The sequence below is a fragment of the Trichoplusia ni genome, chromosome 12 (genome assembly GCF_003590095.1).
Source record: "Trichoplusia ni isolate ovarian cell line Hi5 chromosome 12, tn1, whole genome shotgun sequence".
Classification (NCBI taxonomy): domain Eukaryota; kingdom Metazoa; phylum Arthropoda; class Insecta; order Lepidoptera; family Noctuidae; genus Trichoplusia; species Trichoplusia ni.
Window position 1 is genome coordinate 6,212,094 of NC_039489.1, and position 21,707 is coordinate 6,233,800.

At 35.4% G+C, this 21,707-nt stretch overlaps 2 protein-coding genes across 2 annotated transcripts; both read right to left on the reverse strand.

Moving 5' to 3' along the window:
- Window positions 1-330: 330 nt before the first annotated feature.
- On the reverse strand, window positions 331-8,665 carry LOC113499601. The gene is made up of 6 exons (XM_026880115.1): window positions 7,462-8,665; window positions 5,776-6,010; window positions 5,270-5,412; window positions 4,519-4,660; window positions 2,595-2,721; window positions 331-526 (listed from the first exon to the last, which is right to left on the reverse strand). The coding sequence occupies exons 1-6, from the start codon at window positions 7,511-7,513 to the stop codon at window positions 347-349; spliced, it is 879 nt and encodes a 292-aa protein (XP_026735916.1). The 5' UTR covers window positions 7,514-8,665; the 3' UTR covers window positions 331-346.
- A 9,012-nt stretch (window positions 8,666-17,677) lies between these two features.
- LOC113499678 (UDP-glucuronosyltransferase 2B20-like) lies at window positions 17,678-20,133 on the reverse strand. The gene is made up of 4 exons (XM_026880223.1): window positions 19,272-20,133; window positions 18,874-19,096; window positions 18,366-18,585; window positions 17,678-18,189 (listed from the first exon to the last, which is right to left on the reverse strand). Exons 1-4 carry the CDS (start codon window positions 20,100-20,102, stop codon window positions 17,907-17,909), a joined length of 1,557 nt encoding a protein of 518 aa, XP_026736024.1. The 5' UTR covers window positions 20,103-20,133; the 3' UTR covers window positions 17,678-17,906.
- Window positions 20,134-21,707: the final 1,574 nt, after the last annotated feature.

Below are 21,707 nucleotides of genomic sequence, written 5' to 3' on the forward strand. Positions count from 1 at the left end.
CCAATTATTAGGAATAGGGGAGGGTACGTACATGCCAATGATGTTAAGGTTCCATAAATATGAAATATACTTTATGAAGACTGTTTTCAAGTTTAATTTCGGTTCATAAATTTCCAACTGATAAAGTGTTTCTTTTTACTGAAGGGACAGAATTTAGAGCGCTTTGATTATTTTATATATTGCAGTAACAACATATAATGTGGTGTCCAAAATCCATACATTGATGCTTTTCCTCTTCAAAACGCGGTGTTGGCAACGACCTCTTATCAAGTCCACAAATATTATTATCAATTTTGTTTTTGCAGATAAATTAAAAATAAAATAACCGAATCACGCAACAACAGTTTTATATAAACAGGCCACAAAACATAGTGAGCAGCACAATACAAATGTCAACAGCATGATTGTGTGAACTACTGTGAATTGCATTGAACGCATCAGCGTTCATGAGCTTGGCTAAGGACTTGCCTGATGGCCGTGGATCCCCGCCAGGACAGTTTGTGTACATCACATTCTGATCGCAATCCTGGAAAGAAGGGAAATTAAATATAATGGAGAGATTTTAACTTCCAGTCAGCGATTTCGATGGTATAGGACGTAAATCTGGTTCATTTGACTAGTAGTCATCATCATCATCCTTTTTTTTCGGGCTGAAACGCTAATAACTTCAACCCACGTCGAAGGCACAGCGCGGGGATATGTCGGAATTCCACCGACTAAAAACACCCCGGGCCCTTTCTACTGCTTAGCCTTTTCCCAACTATGCTGAACTATGTTTGGGTTGGTTTTCAGTCGAACCAGATGCAGTTTAGTACCAGCGTTTTACAAGGAGTGACAGTTTATCTGACCTCCTCAACCCAGTTACCTGGGCAACACGATTCCCCTTAGTCAGACTGGTTTTCAGACTTTCTAGCTTTTGAATAGTAACGACTGTCAAAGATATGTTATTTACAGCCGGTAACTATTTTGCGTGCCTTCCGAAACACGGAGGAACTCGTTATAAAATTTTGATGGTTACCCATCCAAAAATCGGACTATTTCCAGTTGGCAATTTAACTATTGACCTAACTATGAAATGCTAAGTTGCTTAAAAATATTTCAATAACAAAATAATAACGCACATTTCTTGTTTCAACTTCAAATTCAGCACAATCAAAAGCAAAGTAGCAGAAATTGTTTAAATAAGTCTCTTTTATAACAGAATGGCCAGGTATCTAAAATGCTCGAGGAATTGTTATGGAATGTCGAAAGGGCTGTTGGAGCTACGGCTCTAAAACAAATGATGATGTGCCTCAAGATGACCAAACCATTTGCGATTTTTTTGCCTATGGATCAGCTGAAGTGGCCTTTGGTGGTTGGCTGAATTTTTGTAAAACAATCTAGTGTATGACATTATGGTATCATACCATTGAATATTTAAAGAAAAAAGGACCGATTGGAGCTACCACTTTGAAAAGATTTTGTTTGTCAATCTCAAAGTCCAACCGTATTGGTTGATTATTTGTTTTCTATATTATTTTTGATCTTATTTTCATTAGTAAAAAACATTGAAGCGATGAAATTTAAGTCGTTCTTTTAATATTTTCATCGTTTTACAACCCAGACCTATCTAAATTTTCTTATTAATTATTTTAAGCGATCGTGCGCGTGCACAATGCACTGAAAAAGTACCATAGCTGCCTACACCAATAAACACTTACTAAAACACGACTTAAATTTCAACAAAATTGACGACCTCCGTGGTCGAGTGGCGTACGCACCGGTTTCAAGGTGTCTCGCTAGCTCTGAGGTCCCGGGTTCGATCCCCGGTCGGGTCAATGTAAAAATTCTTATTTCTACATTGTCTCGGGTCTGGGTGTTTGTGGTACCTTCGTTGTATCTGAATTCCATAACACAAGTGCTCTAGCAACTTCCTTTGGGTTCAGAACAATGTATGTGATGTTGTCCGCATTTATTTATTTATTTATAACAAAAATTGCCTGCATGAGAAACTAAAGTGGTCGGACCGTCTTGACGCTCACAATTTCAAACAAATCGAAAGAGTTAACTTTGTTCAAAACTTCTTTTTATAGAAGAAAATATGATGACACTTTCTAGTCTAGTTTCTAGAAAATGAAAAAATAGGTTATGATACGAGGTGCTAATGTTCACACATCCTTATCCAAAACATTATTTAGTTAAGAATAAGGGTCAAATGATAGGTCAAAGTCGCGTGACTTCGACACAAAATATCGCCTCCGTAGTTTTGAACATTATTTTACAATTTGGGCAATGTTATCAATATTTACATTCTCGAAAATAATTTACAAAATCGCTAGAAATATGTTAACAGTAAACACAAAACACGAACAGTATAAAAAATATTTTAGTATCGGATATTTTGATAGCAAACATTGCAAAATAAAAAATAAAATATAGACTAATAAACCCGTCACGTTTTCATAAATCATCCCGAAAAACGCTTTATCAACGCGTCGGTGTACAAGCTAAAAATAAATTCTATAAAGGAATGTGAAATCCACTGTGTATCAGAGCACAATCATTACAGTTACAAAGTCAAAAGCAAAAGAAAAAGGACCAAGAAAAAAACTTACCTGAAAAACATCGCCTTCAGAGACAATTACTGAAAATTTCTGCAACGTGACCGCTTGCTCGTAGGGACAGATTTCAGGCATGTCAAAAAGTGAGTCTAACGTGCATCGGCGAAACTGCGCTCGGGCACTGAAAAAAAAAAAAAACAGATCAACTGTGAATAGGACGCGTGATATTGAGGGTTTTGCACAAATAGAGAAAAGAAAAGAAAATTTGAAATTTAAAATGGTCCATCAATTTTAATATCCTCAATTATCACGAAGAAAACGTATTTTTTTAACCGTCTAAGCTTTCAGTCTAAGATCCAGCGATTTTTTTTATAGGCCGTGGAATCCTTCTGTATGAAGGATTGCAATGCATTGCCATACACCGACACAAAAACGTGGATGACGTAGCACTGCGGTTCAGGTTTAGTCAGTAAAAGTCTGACACTACCCATATCCTTGAAACTCACGTCCTCGAGGGAGGAAGCGTAGTGTCAAACTCTTACTCTCTGAACCTGAACCGTCAAGCAATTTCTTCCGAATTTAGGCTGAAATATATCCTGGTGTCAGACAGACATACAGACAACGGAGCTTTAGTAATAAAGTTTCGATATAACCATTCGTGTACGGAACCCCTAAAATCGTCGAAAAAATGACATTTGTCACCAGTACCAGTATTTTTGGTTGAAATATTTTTGGCGGGTTGTCAATGTGAATCCATGTTCATTGTTGCAATGGTTAGAATAAATGGTTCGCAGAATGATTTTTTACAAAGGATTACAAGGGTTTGTGACGTATATTTTTGCGTACTCGCGCGGCGTAAAATGAAAGTATTCATATTTGAAGTTTTGGGTATCCGGTCGTGTTTGATTGGATTATAAAGGATTGTGATTTTGCCTCTATAATAATGCGGGTTTTCAGATTCGGAAATGTAGAGAAATATGACTAAACACTTATTTATGTGTTTGCGAGTTCCCTATGATGAAAAAGGTATATTAATTCTGTTCACATCATCTACCTTTAATATCATTTTTTCAATTTATGGCAGCTCAAGAAGTTTTCAGTGACAGTACAAAATAATCATTGAAAAACTAGGTACAAGATTTTTCGTGCATCATTTTCAAAATTGAGTTGACTCATAAGGAAGGTGATTTTCCATCTCTTCATGCTCTGCAATTCACTTTTGACCCTACCATTTTTATTTTATATCGAAAATTGGCCAGTAACACCTGATTGTAAAAATAACACTAGTTTAAAAGACTGTTTCCAAGTAATTCTTGTAAAGACTTTTTGTATCATTTAATTAACAGTTTCTTTCAAACGTTCGGTTCATTTATTTCGGTGCGGTTCCCATTGGCACTGCAGTCGGGTAACGGGCGCACTCAATCGAAACCTCATTTGGTGTGTGTTGACCTAGACAAAAGTACGCTAGTGCACACACCAACGCGTACCAATTAGGCTAAATTGAAACATGTTGCTTGCACTTAAAATATATTTTGCAATTGCGATTTTTAAACGGTATTTAATTTTTGTATTTTATTTTCTTATCTCTTGGCTAATATTATACAACCTTGTGTGGAGTTTGAGCTAACTTTGGACCTCTGAAATGACTTAACACACTCTTAGAAAATTCTTAAGTGTGCCAGTTTCTCACGACGTCTACGTTTACCGCCAGTGATAATGTGTTTGTTAATACATTATATGAATTCAATAAAAAAACAATCTTTTCCCTAATAGTCCAACTAAATTAGTAAATATACAAAAATAAATGGAGTTATTTGGAATTTGATCATAAAAAAAATACTACAAAATTCCAACATACTAAAAACTCTTCATATTTAAAATAATTATATCGATAACGCAATAATACAAATTCAGTCAGAAATTCCGAATCTAACCCACCCAATTCAAAATGTCCTAAATAAATAAAACTGGAACTAACCAACACATGTAAAAGTGTGTCTCAAAATGGGTCCATTCGTGCGTTGTATTCTTTTGGTCGTCGACTAATGATTTGAATACTGAATAGCAGGCTTCCCAAGCATCCGAAGCCCCGTCAATGCAAACTGGTAATACGTCGTACCCTGGAAAATAAGTAAAGACATTTGTAGGCAAGTATCCAAAATTATATACTACAGAGCGCCATCTAGTGTTAAGCTTAGCGAAGTTTGTATTGTGAGAAGTAGTCAAAATATATTTTTAATTACTACAACAAAATATTATAGTTACACCCACACAGAGAACAAATTAATGATCGTGAACATCGTATATAATGTTCTATTGACTCAGCTTCATATTATCATGGCTCAAGATTATTCAAGATCATTTCTGAAACTACATCAGCATCACAAAAGCACAGTTTACACAACTGCAATCATCTGAGTTTTTCACTTTGCAAAACATTATTTTTAATCTGACCAGCGTGTAGGTCTAATGATTGACCTCTAAATGCTACAACGGAAAAAGTGGGTTCAGTTCGCACTAAGACAAAATTAAAATCGAACATTTGTTTTGTGTCTGGGTGTAACCTTTATATATATTATATCTGAGTTTTGAAATAAAACATGTTCATTGATTGTCTAAATGGAATTTAAAATACAAGCTTTGCTGAGTTCAAGACAAGCCGACCAAGATGGCTTTGGATAAAGTTGTGGTATATTATTATGCTACATATAGAACCATTTTCAACTTACTCGAGAGAAACCATTCGTCGTCACACACGTTGGTAACTACGTGCATGTGCCCTCGAATGCTTTCCTCGTTGAAGTGGCTCTCGGTCACATCCTTGCAATCCGAGTTCCAGTCTATAGCGCAATTTGTAAGGTGGCGGATTGCTCTGCAGGAAATTATAAGGCATGGTTCATAATTACATGGACATGTCAACACATTATTCCTAAGAATATTTCTATGTAAACCCGTAGTTTTTTATATACTTTTCACCTGATTTTTATTAAGTGTTCACTTAAATTAATTTAAATAAGTTAAGAGAACTCCATAAGTTTTTACTGCAGTCATTCAAGATGAGTAGCTACAGTATCTCAATAACTGAGTTGAAGGGGAAGCGAACAATCTTTTATCCTTAAGCACCGAAATAAAAAATTTAAGGCAGAAGTAATTTTCACAAAATATTTAGGTACAACTGCGGCAGAGAGACTACTAAATTTTGTATTATTTATTTATTATTTTATAATACTCTTACTTGCACCAATCGCTGATCTTGGCTGGCATCGGTGGCGACTTTCTACTGGAGTTATACATGAGAGCTGCTTCCACGGTACAATTGATTGCGTATTTCGAGAAATCATCACAATTGATGTTTTTCATCACAACAAGTTTCTCTTTATCCTTCGTTAAGGTCATAATTGGCTCAAATTCAAGTTCTTCGGCGACGGGGAGCCGAGATCTAGACGATTGTTCATCGTAGTCGTATAAATCTGTAATGACACCAATATTATTAAGATGGAAGGATATGAGTGTGTATTAACGTTTTTTATGTCTTATCACTTAAACGGCTGAAACGATTCTGATGAAATTTGGTAAAATATGAGCTCATACCCCAGATTAATACATAAATTAGTTTACAGCTTTTTAAAGTTAAATCAATAACCAATATTCTTACATTAAACTTAAACCATTCTTACATTAAATCTAAACGGGAAAGGTGTTGGTTTTTTTTTGTCATTTGATTGTCAGCCTATCTGATAAACAGCGGGTGGCACCACGAGTTAAAGCATAAAAAAGCCCTAAATATGTATATTTGATTGTTAAGTTGCATCAAAATAATAAACTATGCTTTTTGTTTTCAAATCATTAAGATACTTATCAAAATATTCAAAAATGCAATGCAATAAATCCCTTTTCAGGCGCAAGCTATACTTGATAACTTACTTATCTTGCTACATACGAAACCGAACATGATTTCGAAACAGCACGGTCCATACACATGGCAATCCAGTGAACTATTAAGCTAGGCCTTAATTGCACCATGCATGCGACATTGGGAAATGAGATCCTGACACTACGAAAGGGATTAACAAACACTATACCGGTGAGATAGACCACAATGGAAATTATTCAAGACGCTGAGATTTAGATTTGTGTCAAGATGAAGCTCAAAACAAAGAGACGGCCTCTTTTATAAATTGCGAAGACCGAAATGCCAAGATGTGAACACAAAAACGTTTGATGCATACAAAGATATGTAGGGGTGTATGTACTACATGTTGATTTTGGTCAAACCAAAAGTGCGAGTCAAATACATGACACTGAGGCTTCCCTACAAGTGAAAATAATTTTGCCAACAAAATTCGTCACCCATCAAATGTATGACCGAACTTCGAACTTTATTAAGTGTATTTTTAGTAATAGGTTTATAGGTTGCAAAAGGAGATGTGTCAATAAAGTGAAGAAACCGGCACATCTGAGAAAATTTCAAAGGTGTATTAAAAACAACGTCAGATGCTTATAGGGAAGCGAGAAGACTCTGACACCAGGTAACGTTCATGTAACAAACGAAAATAAGTGTAATAATTATACAAGACTTTCTTACGACTGGATGTTTTATCATTTTGCTATTTAACACTGTTCTTTCATACATATATAAATTATCAGTTAGATGTACTGTTGATAAAATTATTTAATGCTTAGCTCGTAGAGTTTCTTGCCAATTCTTGTCCACAGGCAAGACGTTTTGGAACCGAACACCTTGAGTCAATAACGTTCAACGTCATAAACGTTCTAAAAGTGCATGTAAAACCGCCTACTTGAACAATAAAATGATTTTGATTTCAATACGCAGATACGCGCAAATGCGGCCTTCGGTTGACTGGCCAAGAAGACAACACTCAAGTTTAAGAAGATTTTATTTAAAGAAGAAAGTACTTACAGACGGCATTCAGACATTGTAAAAGTATTGTAACAAAGTAAATGATGATCATTTCTCATTCACTCCGCTGTGTAGGTATCATTTCTTTGAATTTTACATCCCTGTGATCCAATGTAAATTAATTATCAAACGTCACTATATGACATTGATAGATGGATTTTGGTTTTGACAGCGTATTAATGTTCTCTTTGATTTCGAACCTTCTTTCTTTCATGTAGTTTTGTTATGTTTTTCTGTTGCTTATGTTTTAGTTTTGTTTATTGTAATTTTAGGAACAATGCTTTAAAAACAACAGTATTTAAAAGCTAAACTACTAAATTATGAAAGCTACTGATTGCACTGTTGACTCCAATCGCGTATCTCTACAACAAATATAACAATTGAGATTTAGTTAGATAAGGTCCTATTTCTTTTTTGCTATTTGTTCATCTTCATCCAATTTTATGGACGTCAACCCCCCATTGACTGTTCTGTTTTGAGAACAATGCTCAATAATTAGAAAATCGTTCATCTAACTTAACAAGTTCTTTCTGACATCTTGCCAACGAGTCTTTCGTTATCTCTATAAGCGTATACCTTTCATCTGAAGCAATTTGGCAAATAGAAGGCCATGTGTTAATACTTCGTTAGCTCAATCCATACCAAAATCGGTCTGTTGGTCCGACTGACTTCGTTACGATAAATCCTTTGTTTGTCAAGGCTTTAGATGAAGACATAGTCCATTATCTAGAACAAAGGTGATGGAAATTATCCATAGAACGTTATACCTACATTGTGAACCTCTCAAGGCTTGGCTTAAGCCTTAGCGGATACAACGGCACAATACCCTTTACAATTGGACATTATGAAATCCGATCGAACCCTGATACAAAAGCATTGTATGCGTATTTATTAAAAATAATAAAGTTTTTCATTCGAACAACAATCAAAACATAATATGTATATTCCTTGCACTACTACTCTATGCAGTATACTTAAAAAAGTCGTTAACCTTCTTTTTCATTTTAATAATAGCGTCCTGAACCTTGGTGTTTTTCTAAATTTTGATGTTATTTTTTTCTCTCGGCGTACTCCTCTCCACCGCAAAGGTAAAATTTGGTCCCTTCAAATTTTATTAAGTTTTAATCAGTCTTGTTACTTTGCTTCTGATAGTTACATTTATAAAATACTAGCTGTTGCCCGCGACTTCGTCCCCGTGGGTAGAAGATATAAGTTATGATTTATACCTGCCCTATTTATTTCACATTTTCTATTGTATCTTCGCTCCTATTAGTCGCAGCGTGATGGTTTATAGCCTAAAGCCTTCCTCGATGAATGGTCTATTCGACACAAAAATATTTTTTCAATTGAGATTAGTAGTTCCTGAGATTAGCGCGTTCAAACAAACAAACAAACTCTTCAGCTTTATATATTAGTATAGATTATGTACGTACTGACCTAAACCCCTCGGCTATCCGTGCATTAAAATAATAATAATTAATACAAAATATCCCAGCGGCCTTGGGATGGAGCTCGCTCCCTTTGTTTTGGCAATCTTGGAGTAAATATCAGGCTAGCACCGCATCAAAAGATTAAAGATTAATCACTAATCCATCAAATATTAACATGCATATAACAGTGAATAATAATTCCAATTTTGTGAGTAGGTACAATCGAATTGATGCTAATTAATTCTAAAACCGTGGTATTAAGGGATCTATACATATATGAGATGTTCGGATAGGTTGGATTTTGAGCCAATTAAATTTAATCGGGCGTCTTCTTGTTCTGTAGAGTAAGCTCGTGTTAAATTTTAATCAGACAATAGTGCCACTTGTACTGCGGGCTAAAAGCCTTTTTGAATTTTAACAAATTAAATGGTTTTTTAATATGTACCTATGTATGTATAATCCGTATATGTATCTTCTTCCGTCACTGGGAATTTTAGTGGGAGACAACGCAACACCAAAGTTACTGGTCGTAGAAAGCTAAAATTTGGCTTGTAAGTGAGTAAGTAGGCTTTGAGGATTTTTGGAAATTCAGAGAAAAAGGAAATGTATTCTTTTTTATTATTTCTTAATTTATTAGAAGAGATAGTTTATACAAATTTAGTAATTTCTCCTAGTCATAAGTATAATAAATGAAATAATATACCCAGATAAAAATACTTATAAAGCATACGAAAAAAATAAAATTAAAAAGGTCCACAAAATGACGATTATCGAAATATGCTATAAAAAAAAAACAAGAACTGAGAAATAAAAGTATGCTGAGCATCTAATGAAAATGGGTCAGTTACGAGTTGACCAGCTAATCTTGTTTTCTATATGCATACCAAAACATGATTAGCTACGAGCTACGAGCTACGGGCAAGATTAGCTACGGCAATACCAAAGCAAGGCTGTGCTACGGGTTTTGGCAAACGTCAAAGCTTGTAGCAAATATTTCGATATACCTACCGATTCACTGGTGTCATGCACAAATTGATTTTATTATCACAGCGTAGGATACAAAGCAAGCGTTCATTATTGTTATATTGTTCAAATTAGATGTGCTGCCAAAGGCGTAGGCTATGGTAGTTCCGTGAAATCAATAGTACATTAATAAATAATTATTTGTGTTTGTCAAATTCTAATGATGTCACAGGATCGGTTTACTCAAAGGTAAGTCAAAACTAACAATCAACATTACGGCTTACTGCATTAAGAAATAAAAATTCATTTCTTTAAATTTTTCATAACAATTGTTATCTCAAACTTTCGGATTCATGATAGCTAAGTTGTATGACCATTAGATTGCTAAGTAAAAGGCCGTAGGTCCAAGTTCCGCGATCCGCGATTCCGGTGCAATACCAACACTCAAAACTCCTGAAATATTCTCAGATGGGCCGGTCACCTAAAAATTCGTCAAGGATGCTGGTGCTGAGATGAACACTATTATGGTGCCTTTTTTACCCTTTGGATACAAAATTGTCTGCACGGATAGCCGAGTGGTTGAGGTCATCACGCCAAACCGATTTTGCACAACGCGGGTTCGATCCCCGTGTGGGAGAAGCATTTCTGCGATCCACGAATGCTTGTTGATCCACGAGTGTTTGTAAAACCCCCCGCGACACAACGATTAAATTCCTTAGTGCGGGAGTCATATAAAAAAACTCTCAAAACGAAAATAAAACATTGTTTATCTTTACTTTAAATCTTTTAATACATGCAATAATAAATAATTAACTTACACGACACACCTACGACCTTATCCATAGTAAGTTTTGTGTGCGTTGCAACTTGTTGCTTTACATCGGGCTAGTATCGACTTGATGGGTAATCCTGGTATCGGGCGTCCGAAAATTACAATCATACAAGGACCATACAACGCAAATTGAATGAATTTACGCAACAATCGACTTTGTTTATTATGAATTGGGTTAATAGTAAGAATGGAATTTAAGATACAAAAAAATTGCAAAGATGCTTGGTTAAACATCTTTGTTTTTTCATTTTGAACAAAAAGATTTCAGAAGTCTACACGTAAAGGGTAAAAACAAAACCCTATTACTGAAACACCACTGCCTGTTTGTTTACTCGTTCGTCAGTCACCAGACTGTTTCAGCGAGCACAATTCCAACTGCTAATGATGAAGATGGTTTTTTTTTATTAATTAAATTTTTTGAATATTTAACATTCAGATTCGTCTTTAAATATTTTGCCCATCGTTTTACATCCATTCAATATTTTTGTATTGTATATTGTAATATCTTTATTAGGAAACTTTCAGAGTATGTATTAAATTGCTTCTTTATTTAACCACTTCCCTATGTTACCTATCAATTATTTACATTAACCAACAGACCTTAACCAAATTCTGTTTTACGATCAATGCTGTGGTATGTGGTAGTTTCTTCGCTAGATGAACATGAGAATCCTATTAACATAAAGAAAATCCTCTTTACGAAACTATAGTTCAGTTTGGAAATAATTATAATGTTTACAGTTGAAGATATTTTGTTGATGATTCATATACTTAGGTATATGAATGATCCTTGATTTTAAAACTTCTTTCAAAATAGTTTAGAAGAAATAATATTTAAATTAAGCTCTTTCCCTTGTACGGGAATACCTTGCGAATGATTTGGTAGATACTTATTTCCAAAAACCGCACCCAATTTTAAAAGTATTTTTTGCAGTGATTTCGGATATGAAACCATTGACTTTACAGCCCAGCGGTCTAATAACGGTTTAATTTGCATATCAAACGAAAAATACGTACGTCTAAGGATCGAGTAAAAGTTACCGTCAATCAAACAAAAAAAAAAAGAAAAATATCAAGGAACATAAATAATCCAAAATAAATCATTACATCGATAGAAACAAGAAAAACAAATACAAAACGCTCACATCCTGTTTGTTTAAAGGAAAACAAACTGCTTTTATAAATCTGTAGAAAAAAAGACACATTTCTTTCCGATATCCTCTATCTTTTTGACATCGACTATGGCAGGTGATTTATAGATGAGACGAAAAACAATGGTAACCCCACGAGATTCAGTTAACATAACAAAAATAAGCGGGAAATTGGCCGTGACGTCACACATCGACCTGACAGCTATCGTTTCAGCGATAAACTCATACGAAATCAAATATTCGTATTACAAATTGACGTTTTGTTTTTTTTTTCATTGTATTTAGTTTTTTTTTTTGGCTTTAAACAGCATTCAGCTTGATATTAATAACTGGCTGGTTGAATATGACATTTTATAATAGCTTAGAAAACGCCGGTTTCAAATATTACAAACTAGCGACCGCCCGCCGTTCCGCCCGCGTGGGATTTCACTGAAAAGTTGCTGTAAAGGATAGTCCTGTTTGAAAGCAACCCTATGATACTTTTAATCCTTTCCAAGAACATCATCATCATTGGCCTAGCCTTGTCCCAACTATGTTGGGGTCGGCTACCAGTCCAACCGGTTTCAGCTAAGTACCAGTGTTTTACAAGGAGCGACTGCCTATCTGACCTCCTCAACACAGTTACCTGGGCAACACGATACCCCTTGGTTAGACTGGCTGTCAGACTTTTTCAAGCTTCTGACTACCTGTAACGACCGTCAAAGATGTAGGAATAACAGCCGGGACCCACAATTTTACGTGCCTTCCGAAACACGGAGGAACTCGTTATGACAAAGATGGTCACCCATCTACGGACCAACCGCGTCAAGCATAGCTTAACCTGTGATCGAATCACTTATGCGGTTATAGCTTAGCCACGAGTTGCCCTTCCAAGAACATATTGTTTATAAAGTTTCCAGATGATCGGTTTAGTATCGTTCGCGTGAAAGCGTAAGAAACTTACATTCATATTCGTAATATTAGTAGGGATTATTATTGTACGCCAATTGGCATAATTTTTGTTTCACTACTATCGTGTATATTTTTGTTTACCTTATTTGATTAAATATCTTTATTATAGTAAAACTTGAGAAAATTTGAGCTGACCCAGCAAAGGTTGTTTTGCCGAATATATATTTTTCTAGTTGTATGTATTTTTAATGCCACATTATTTAAAAAAATATATATTTCGTCCAAAATTAAAATGTTTTTTTTAGTTGTGAGCAACCCACTCAGGGGTATGACCACACTTAGGGGTATGAAAAATATATGTTGTTCTATTCTCAGGCCTACCCAATATGTGTACAATTTTTTTTAAAAATCGGTCGAACCGTTTCGGAGCAGTACGGTAACTAACATCGTGACACGAGAATTTTATATATTAGAAGAAGAAGAAGAAGATAAACACTTTAAAAATAACAAAATCAGCGGCCATCTTAAGTCGTCTATGTTTTGTTCTTCTAATGAGCACAGTTGAATAGCCCCTCGTCATCTTTTTCGGTTAAGGTTCGTAAGAAGGCCTTTGCATCTTAAGCCTATATCCCCGTGTACACCTTTATTTATTTATTTATTTTATATAAATATCTACACCATTCATGACTTAAATATTACATTACATTACAGGAATTATATACCTTTAAAAAGGAGAGACACAAGAGAATTATTGTTATTGATATGATCATTCTAAGTGAAATAGAAAATAATGTCATTTTACTCAAAATAAGCTAAATATTCCTCCTGAAATCAGTGCTACACATTCAGAAAATCGCCTTCATTTTGAATGAAACCACTACGGCACACCTTCGCAGAAAGATTAGATTTCCTCGGAATAAAGGTTACGATTGAAACTCCATCCGATATTGACATTTCAAGCAAACTCAATATTGATTACACTGAGTGCTTTCGAAAAGTTCTAGTTTTTGAGACGGAAATCATATTCGCAATGTAAGCTTAATTTCTGTCTAGCAACAAAACGTAAAAATGTTTATTGCGTGTCGCGTAGTATGTGTACAAAATTCAGCTCAATCAGAAACTGTGGTACACATTTGACTCGCAAACATTGATGTAAATAGGTTTAATCCAGTTTTGTGTTAAATGGAATATTAATTCTATTGCCTTATCCGTTGGTCTAAAAGTTACGGGCCCTGACTGCTATACCAGAGGTCGTAGGTTCGATGCCTGACTAGGACAAGTTTTTGTGTGATGGGCACTATCAATTGCTCAGTGCAGGACTTTGGGTGTAGTTTATGTCTACAATATTGTATACCTATTTAAAAATATATGTGTATGCTTATTATTTGTCTAGTAAATTCAACAAACAAGTTTTTCTAAAGTGAGACCTAAGGATATATATCAATTTTCTAGAATACTATTTTTCTTCAAAGATTTCATAAGTGTGTATCAAGCTTAATAAAGTATTTTTACTGAAGTGCCTACCTATCAGACTAGCATCACAAATCAATGAAAGCTGTAAACATGTAATGGCCGGTTAAGCTGCCTCGTTAAAAGCATTTATTAAATAGCCCAATATAAGTGGTACTTGTGAGTATATTTCGAGGACCCAACTAGTTGGACTCCGCTGGAGACCAATTCATGATTCATGCTCTTCAGAAGTTGAGGTCGCGAGCCAAACTATTAACAAGCATTACTTTTGCTTGCCTAAATTTGTGTAGAAGTTACTTTTATTCGAATTACTATTTAATTTCCGTGTAAATAAAGTTTATTTTTCGTTGTTTTCTTTTTAATTTAGCACGATTTACGTTTTTTTTTTTAACTTGAATGAAATTATAAGGTTTCTTATTTAATTTAGTAATTATGAAGATTACAACTTACTTTTGGGTCAAACAAAGAACGAAAGAATAGAAAGAAAAAAATATGAACGTCTCTTCTATGCCTTGTATCTATAAATCTGTTACGATTTCACTGAAAGAACTTTTGACATGAATGGTGAGCAGTAAGCTTAGATAAAAAACTAATTTAATTTTCCTCCGCGATAACTTACATCTTTGTGGCAAATCCAATAAAACGGAAAGTATTTATAATAGTAGCTGTTAGGCCGCGGGCCCACCCGCTACGAATAGGAAATGATCCCACGGTGACATGAAACGGGATAAAAAGTATCTTTTGTGCTAATCCTGCTTATAAACTATCGGTTTATCAAGGTTCGTCTAAATCCTTTCAGTGGTTTTTGCGCGAAAGAGGAGCAAAAATACCTACATCCATATACTCCTACAAACTTTCGCGTTTAATATTAGTAGGATTTCAACAACATTTCACAAAGATTTCCATGTTTAACACTTCTTTAAACACTAAACTGCTGCTGAGAATTTCTCACACAAATTTTATTTAACCGGAGAAAACTCTCAGCGTTAAAGATCGAAGCAACACTTATCTTCGAAGTAACAGTTTCAAGTTTCGGTTAAGCTTGTGTGAGCTTGACTCAAGTCTTGTCCAGAACGTTCAAGGTATATTCAAGTTAGGAAATAAAACGTTTTAGCGGCTGAGATACAAGTAAGCTCTTGTAAAAAACGTATATGTGGCTGGTGTTAAGGTTTCAGAAGTTTTTCTTTTCTGCTCTAGAATACGCTCTACTAAGTTTGGTGATACGGTTGCATGTATAAACGAGGAGCTTGGTGGACTTGAATACGTGACATTACTTTGCATGTTCCTTGAAGAAAAGGATTTGTTTAACTTAGTGCTGTGGGTTTTAAGTTTCCGTGCCCAAAGGGTAAAAAAGGAACTCTATTTCTATGGTTCCTCCATCTGTCCATCTATGGGCTGGATGAAATTTACAGTTAGCTATTTACATATAGAAAAAAACGCTAAAAAGGCTCAAGAGGTTGATATTACTACACCAAAAGACGGGTAAAATGACGACGAACCAAAAAAGCTGTATGTTAAATGTCTCGATCCATTTTAACAGTACCAAACGAGCATGGTATTCAAAAAACCGGTTACCATGGCAACAAACTCGTCGGCTACGGTTGAAAACATCACAGTAGACATTCAGGAAAAACAGTCGCCAGAACACTAGTTATCCATGAAGAACCTTTTACAAAACCCACTAGCAAAACAAATGCCGGCGACAAAGCGACACTCAATTCTTTTCATTCCATTCATATATTATCATTGTATATTGAAGTACACAGACTATTGTTAATATACAAGCAACCTCGTATTTCGCTACTATCGCTAATACTAGCACATCTTTTGTTTCGGCGAGTCACAGATGTTCGATAGCGGGTAGAAATGAAATTCCTCCGTCACCCATTCGAGTTGACATTCTCAATGTACGTGACTAGATTTCTGATTGGTGAAATGTATTTTTCACTGTGACATTTTCCAGTACTGCGTAGCTTTCGTTTGTCAAATCTTGGTAACTTTGAAGCTGCATGGAACAAAAATTGCGGCGAGGTTATATTGAGTGCGGACTTGATTTTATAGTTCAGGATAGGACTCTTTTAACTGTAGGGTCAGTAAATTGAATTTCAATTTGATTTTCTATTCGTTTTTTGTAGCTAAAAGTTGTTTTCTTTTTTACTGAATATTTAGAGACATCGTGTCAGATAGGAATGCGTTTTAGTATTCCTTTAGGTTTCCAACTTAGCAGTCATCTACACCGAAATATATACTGTAGTTTGATTTTTTTTAAGTATTCAACCGATGCAGTTATTGCAATGCATTCCTTGTGCCGCGATAGGTTTCTTACACATTCACTAATAAATATTCGTAGATTACACAAAATATGATTGTCCTAAGCGGGAATCGAACCCGCAACACGTCCTGTCACAATGGGTTTACCGTGGTGATCACAACCTCTCAGAAATGGCTTTACACAACCTTGATAAATTATCAGGTGGGCTAGTTTCCTCGTGCTGTTTTTCTGCAACGTTTAACCAATTGATAATATCTTCGAAATACTGATTGATGTATCCAGATTCCAAATGAGAAGAGTGTGCCGGGATTTCAAACTTGATACCCTTGACTTAGCGGAACAACGGTCATACAACTAGGCTATTACTGTTCCGAGATGTGTCTTTAGAGAAACAATAGAATATCACCGTGATCAAAGTAATTAAACTTAAAGGAATTTCTTTACCTTATACTAATCAATCATTGGATACATCTTGATTGATAACTAAAGTCCTTCTCTGCGATATTCGATTATTTAATAAACAAAACGGTACAAGTGAGTGTACTACACGCGACTATCAGGGTTGCGTACAAATAGGCTTAATTAAATAGCATATTTGTACCAAAAATTTATCACCCATCAAAAAACAATGAGCAATTTCCCAAGAAGACATTTGCTCGGTATGTTTTAGCGCCAATTTTTGAAAAAAGACAGTTTAAAATTAAAAGCCAAATATTAATGCGGTTGTGGAAGAAAGTTGTTCATCAACGCTGTGTAGTGCGTTTCCAAATTCGTCATAATAAGTATGTAGGTACTTTAAACATAGGCGACAGATCTCATTACTTTGCTACGATTTTCAGCCGTTACTTTCCCACTGCAGGGCAAAGGCCTCCCTTATATTCTTCCTTAGAGGAGTTTTACAAAAAATCATTTCCCATGCGCACAGACGTAAAGGCTCAGGACACATTCGTGGATCACACAGACCCTAGTTGTACGCGGGGTTTGAACACGTAACACAGGCAAGAGGACAGAAGAAAAAAAATGGCTCGTGACAACGAACAACAATAGACAAGGGTTAAAAAAAGTCTTCATGTAATCACACTTATTTTTATTACGGACAATTATGATGTTTTTCTTCCAACCAAAAAAAATCTTTGGATATTGAATCATAAAACAAAAAAAAATACAGTATAGCAGTAAAAATACATACATAAATCATCACATACAATTAAATATTAGAAGACAAACTGCCACGCCTCAAAATAATAATAATATCAGCCTATCTACGAACTATTACCGTAATGTATGGTACATAGATAGGTAGATAGGCATATACCGTATTTATGCACCATTTCATCAATAGTAAATACTAAATCCTATTGTCCCCCATCTGCAGTAACTTACTAACTTAACTTATGAGATACAAATCAGCCTATTTGTCATATTCAACAACACAACTATTCCTTTTTCGCCTTAATATTAACGTGACTAGTGACTATCTTGTACAACTTTCGGATGACAATGGCGGATACAATAAAAATAGCTAAAAGTACAGAGAATAATGTGAGCACCAGTTCCAGTTCCAGGTACTCCGCCCACGAGATGTTGGCGGCGGGCGAGCGCAGGTGCTTCGCGCCGCCGTGCCGCAGCACGTACTCCGTCCACCACACGGCGCGCTCCAGTGGAGTCTGCACCTCGTCACGCAGTACTTCACGAAGTTTGGCTATATTCTTTCTATAGCTGTAACAAAAATTAGAATAAGGAAATTTCAGAGTGCCGTTTCATCATTTTTTGAGAAACATCTAGAACATCTACACTTTATCTTAAAATGTTAACTTATACCTCCCTGAGCAAGTACCCAGGAGTTTTGTCAAATGTTTTTTTTTTTACTAAAATGCACATTATTTAGTTCTTACCTGTCATCGTTAATAACTTTAAGAATTGCATTCTTGAACTTTTCTTCGCTGACAGTTTCAAATTTGAGGTGAATTCCAATCTTAAACTGTTCATATCTTTCAGCGTTGAATGGCTGATCACCTATCATGGGCATTGCTATGAGTGGTACTCCTGCTGCTATCGACTCGTCTGTTGATTGTAAACCTGCTTGTGTTACAAATACCTTGATTTTTGGATGTTCTGAAAAAAAAACATAATTAATTAGGAATGATATTTAATATTTGAAGCCATGATGAGCATTATAGCCTATCCTAATTTAGATATTCAATCACCGCTAATATTTGTGAAATTGGTGGTCGATTATGGCTCCATGTTATTTGTCCATGGCCTTAAAACTAAATTATGTCTTGTTCAAACATCAAAAAATATTTTGGCAAGAATATTAGATTAGACATTTTTTCAGTTGCTATGACAAAGCATCGAAGAAGAAACTGAAGGAAAATGTAACGAACTCCATAAATTACTTACTTAGCAGATCTGACTGTGGTAACCACTTTGAGATTCTGATGTTTGCAGTCCGTCCAGGCAGCTCATCTCCATTCCACTTCCATAACACATCGTAAGGCAATTTGGAGACAGTCTTCACCAAAATTTGAATTCTCTCCGGAGATAGAAGAGTAGGATCCACGTTTGTCCCAAAACTGATGTAAATCACGCCATGTTTAGAAGAGTCTAAATATGACTTGAGATCCTGGAAATTTTGATTAATTTTTCATTTTAGCAGAATCAAAAATGATTTATGGTCAGAAAATTAAGTTTTATCAATATTAGGTATTAGTTATCATCGTCATGATGATTTCCAATTATTTAGTAACACAATATTAAAAAGATGGTCAAAGTCAAGGTAATGTCAAATTAATGCTTACCGTTGGCAATTCCTTTGTTGGTGTTTGATGCAGTCCTCCTGTGTATATAACATTCGGAGGCATAGGTCTGATACCCTCAAATATTGGATGAACGTTCAAAAACAGCATATCAATCCTTTTGCTAAGTTCCGTTAACGATGGTATATCTGGACCAAAATGTCTTTTGAGCAAGGCCTCGTCAATAGGTAAGTAGTCGGCATAGATCATATTTATCCTAATGTATGTATACAATTCATCTATTTTCTCCCACAGGCTAAGATTATTTAGACGCTTGCGAGGCACAGATGGATACAGCAGAGGATGAATAGGGGCACCAACATTTATGAAATTGTCATATACAGCTCCAAAAGAACTCATTTGTATCACTGGCACATTATCATAAATATGAGAGAAAATCAAAGCGGGTCGCACACAAGCTTCTAAAATCAATAAATCGAACTTTTGGTTTTTGTCACGAAGTAATTTGCTTACGTGTTCATTTCGTAGCTGACCGTCAAAAATATCAATAAACATTGCTGAGAATATTTTCATTTGAGAAATCACATCGTCGTTTGTGTTTTCTCTGTTCAAAAACGATTTCTTCCATACACTGTATGATACATCATGGACGTCTATTTCCGTGAAGTTTGCAGGCGGTTTTCCATTCGTAAATATTGGGTCAGTTGTGATGACGGTAACATCGTGTCCTCTCTTTGCTAGCTCCAAGGTCAGTGGTCGAAACACTACCTGGTGACTGATTGAAGGAGTCGGAAACACTGCCAGGATCCGAGCCGCTTCATTTGTACTCACAAAAAATATGAAACACGTTAACAAAAACCGAATCACCGCCATGTTCACAGCCACCCTCACTTGTACATACTATACTCGAATATTACAGAGTCTGGCTTTATATACTAAAATTGATAAAAGATATATTCCATCGTTGTTCATCATCATTTGCACCTTTATAAAATAGTATGAGTATGTTAGTGATTTTTATCAAATCTTATCAGGAAATATTGAAAATTATCGATAAACAGCAGGCATAGTCATGGTGGCAATGAAATATCATAAAGTTTGAATATCACCAAAAATAATATTCCAGTCAATCCTAAAATATATGAACAGGATGTTTATAAATATTACTACTGAACTATCCCTTAGGGTAGTAAACTGATAAGACTGGCGAGGGATGGGCATGGATGCATAAAGACATGTTATGTAAATCTGTAAACTCTTCGTAACTACCTGATTTTGACCTCAATGATTTTTTTAGTTTCTCGTTTATCGCTTAATAGTCGAGGGCCAAGAAAACACAGCCGTACCATCCTTTACTGGAACCATTTTGCCGCATTTTTTGGGCCCTAATTTTAAAATCTATTGTATGAGGCCAATACTCGGTTTTTTTTCTTCATCTAGTAAATAAACTATAAATTTAATAAATTCGAGAGAGCCGTTTTTAAATTAAATTAATTAAAGTCTAATAAGATGAATCAATAGGCCCCGTTTCTACAAAAAGACGCGAAAACCCACCAAAACATTCTGGCCAAGCCACAACATTACTCGTAACATAATAAAAGAACTGCTACAAGTCGCCAACCTCGTGAGGTAAATCCAAATATTTCAAATAAAGAAATCGCAATAAGGAACCTGAGACTACGTCTTTGTCTACATTTAATTATATTTTAGAGATAAACAAGCAGCTCTATCGAGACTTGGCTAGTTTCTTTACAGAATATTTTGGTGGGTTTAATAATGCGCTGAGTAATGGTGAAAGACAATTGACATTTAATTCTGATCGCCACCAGATACGATGAACTGTACTTTATTATTACTGTACTGAATTAGGCAGTAATTTATTGATATTTGACCCCAGTGTTCTTATGTACACTGATGGCGCCGGCTTACGAAATGAACATTCTAGAAGCGCCAGCGAGACGACCTTAACGCTTACCGCGCTGGCTGGTTCCTTGCGGCCCAGAATAGAAAATCGTGGAAGGATTTGGTGGAGGCCTTTGCCCAGCAGAGGGACACAATGGGCTTGAGAACAAAAAAATACTCGTGGGAATGATCGGACTTTCGTCAGCGATTAGCCATCGGCTTGACCACCACATGGGTTCAGTGTGATCACAACTTCGATGTAGCCTTAACCTATTAAAATAATAATACTCATAAACCGTATAGAACAATATTTTCCAATTAAAAAGTAACTCAGGGCCTTTCTCAGGTTCTAGGCTATCTGTGAACCAAAGCGAGACAGATTAACATACGGACAGACATACTTTCACATTTAAATATTAGTATAGATGTAATATTCCAACTAGTACCTAATACTTGCGCAATTTTTTGTGTATCATGCAGTACCTACATAAAAAAATGTCATTCATACTAAATCATGTTTTTTATTTTGTCTGATATCAAATTGGAGTATTTTGCTAGGATATGAATTGGCGTTTA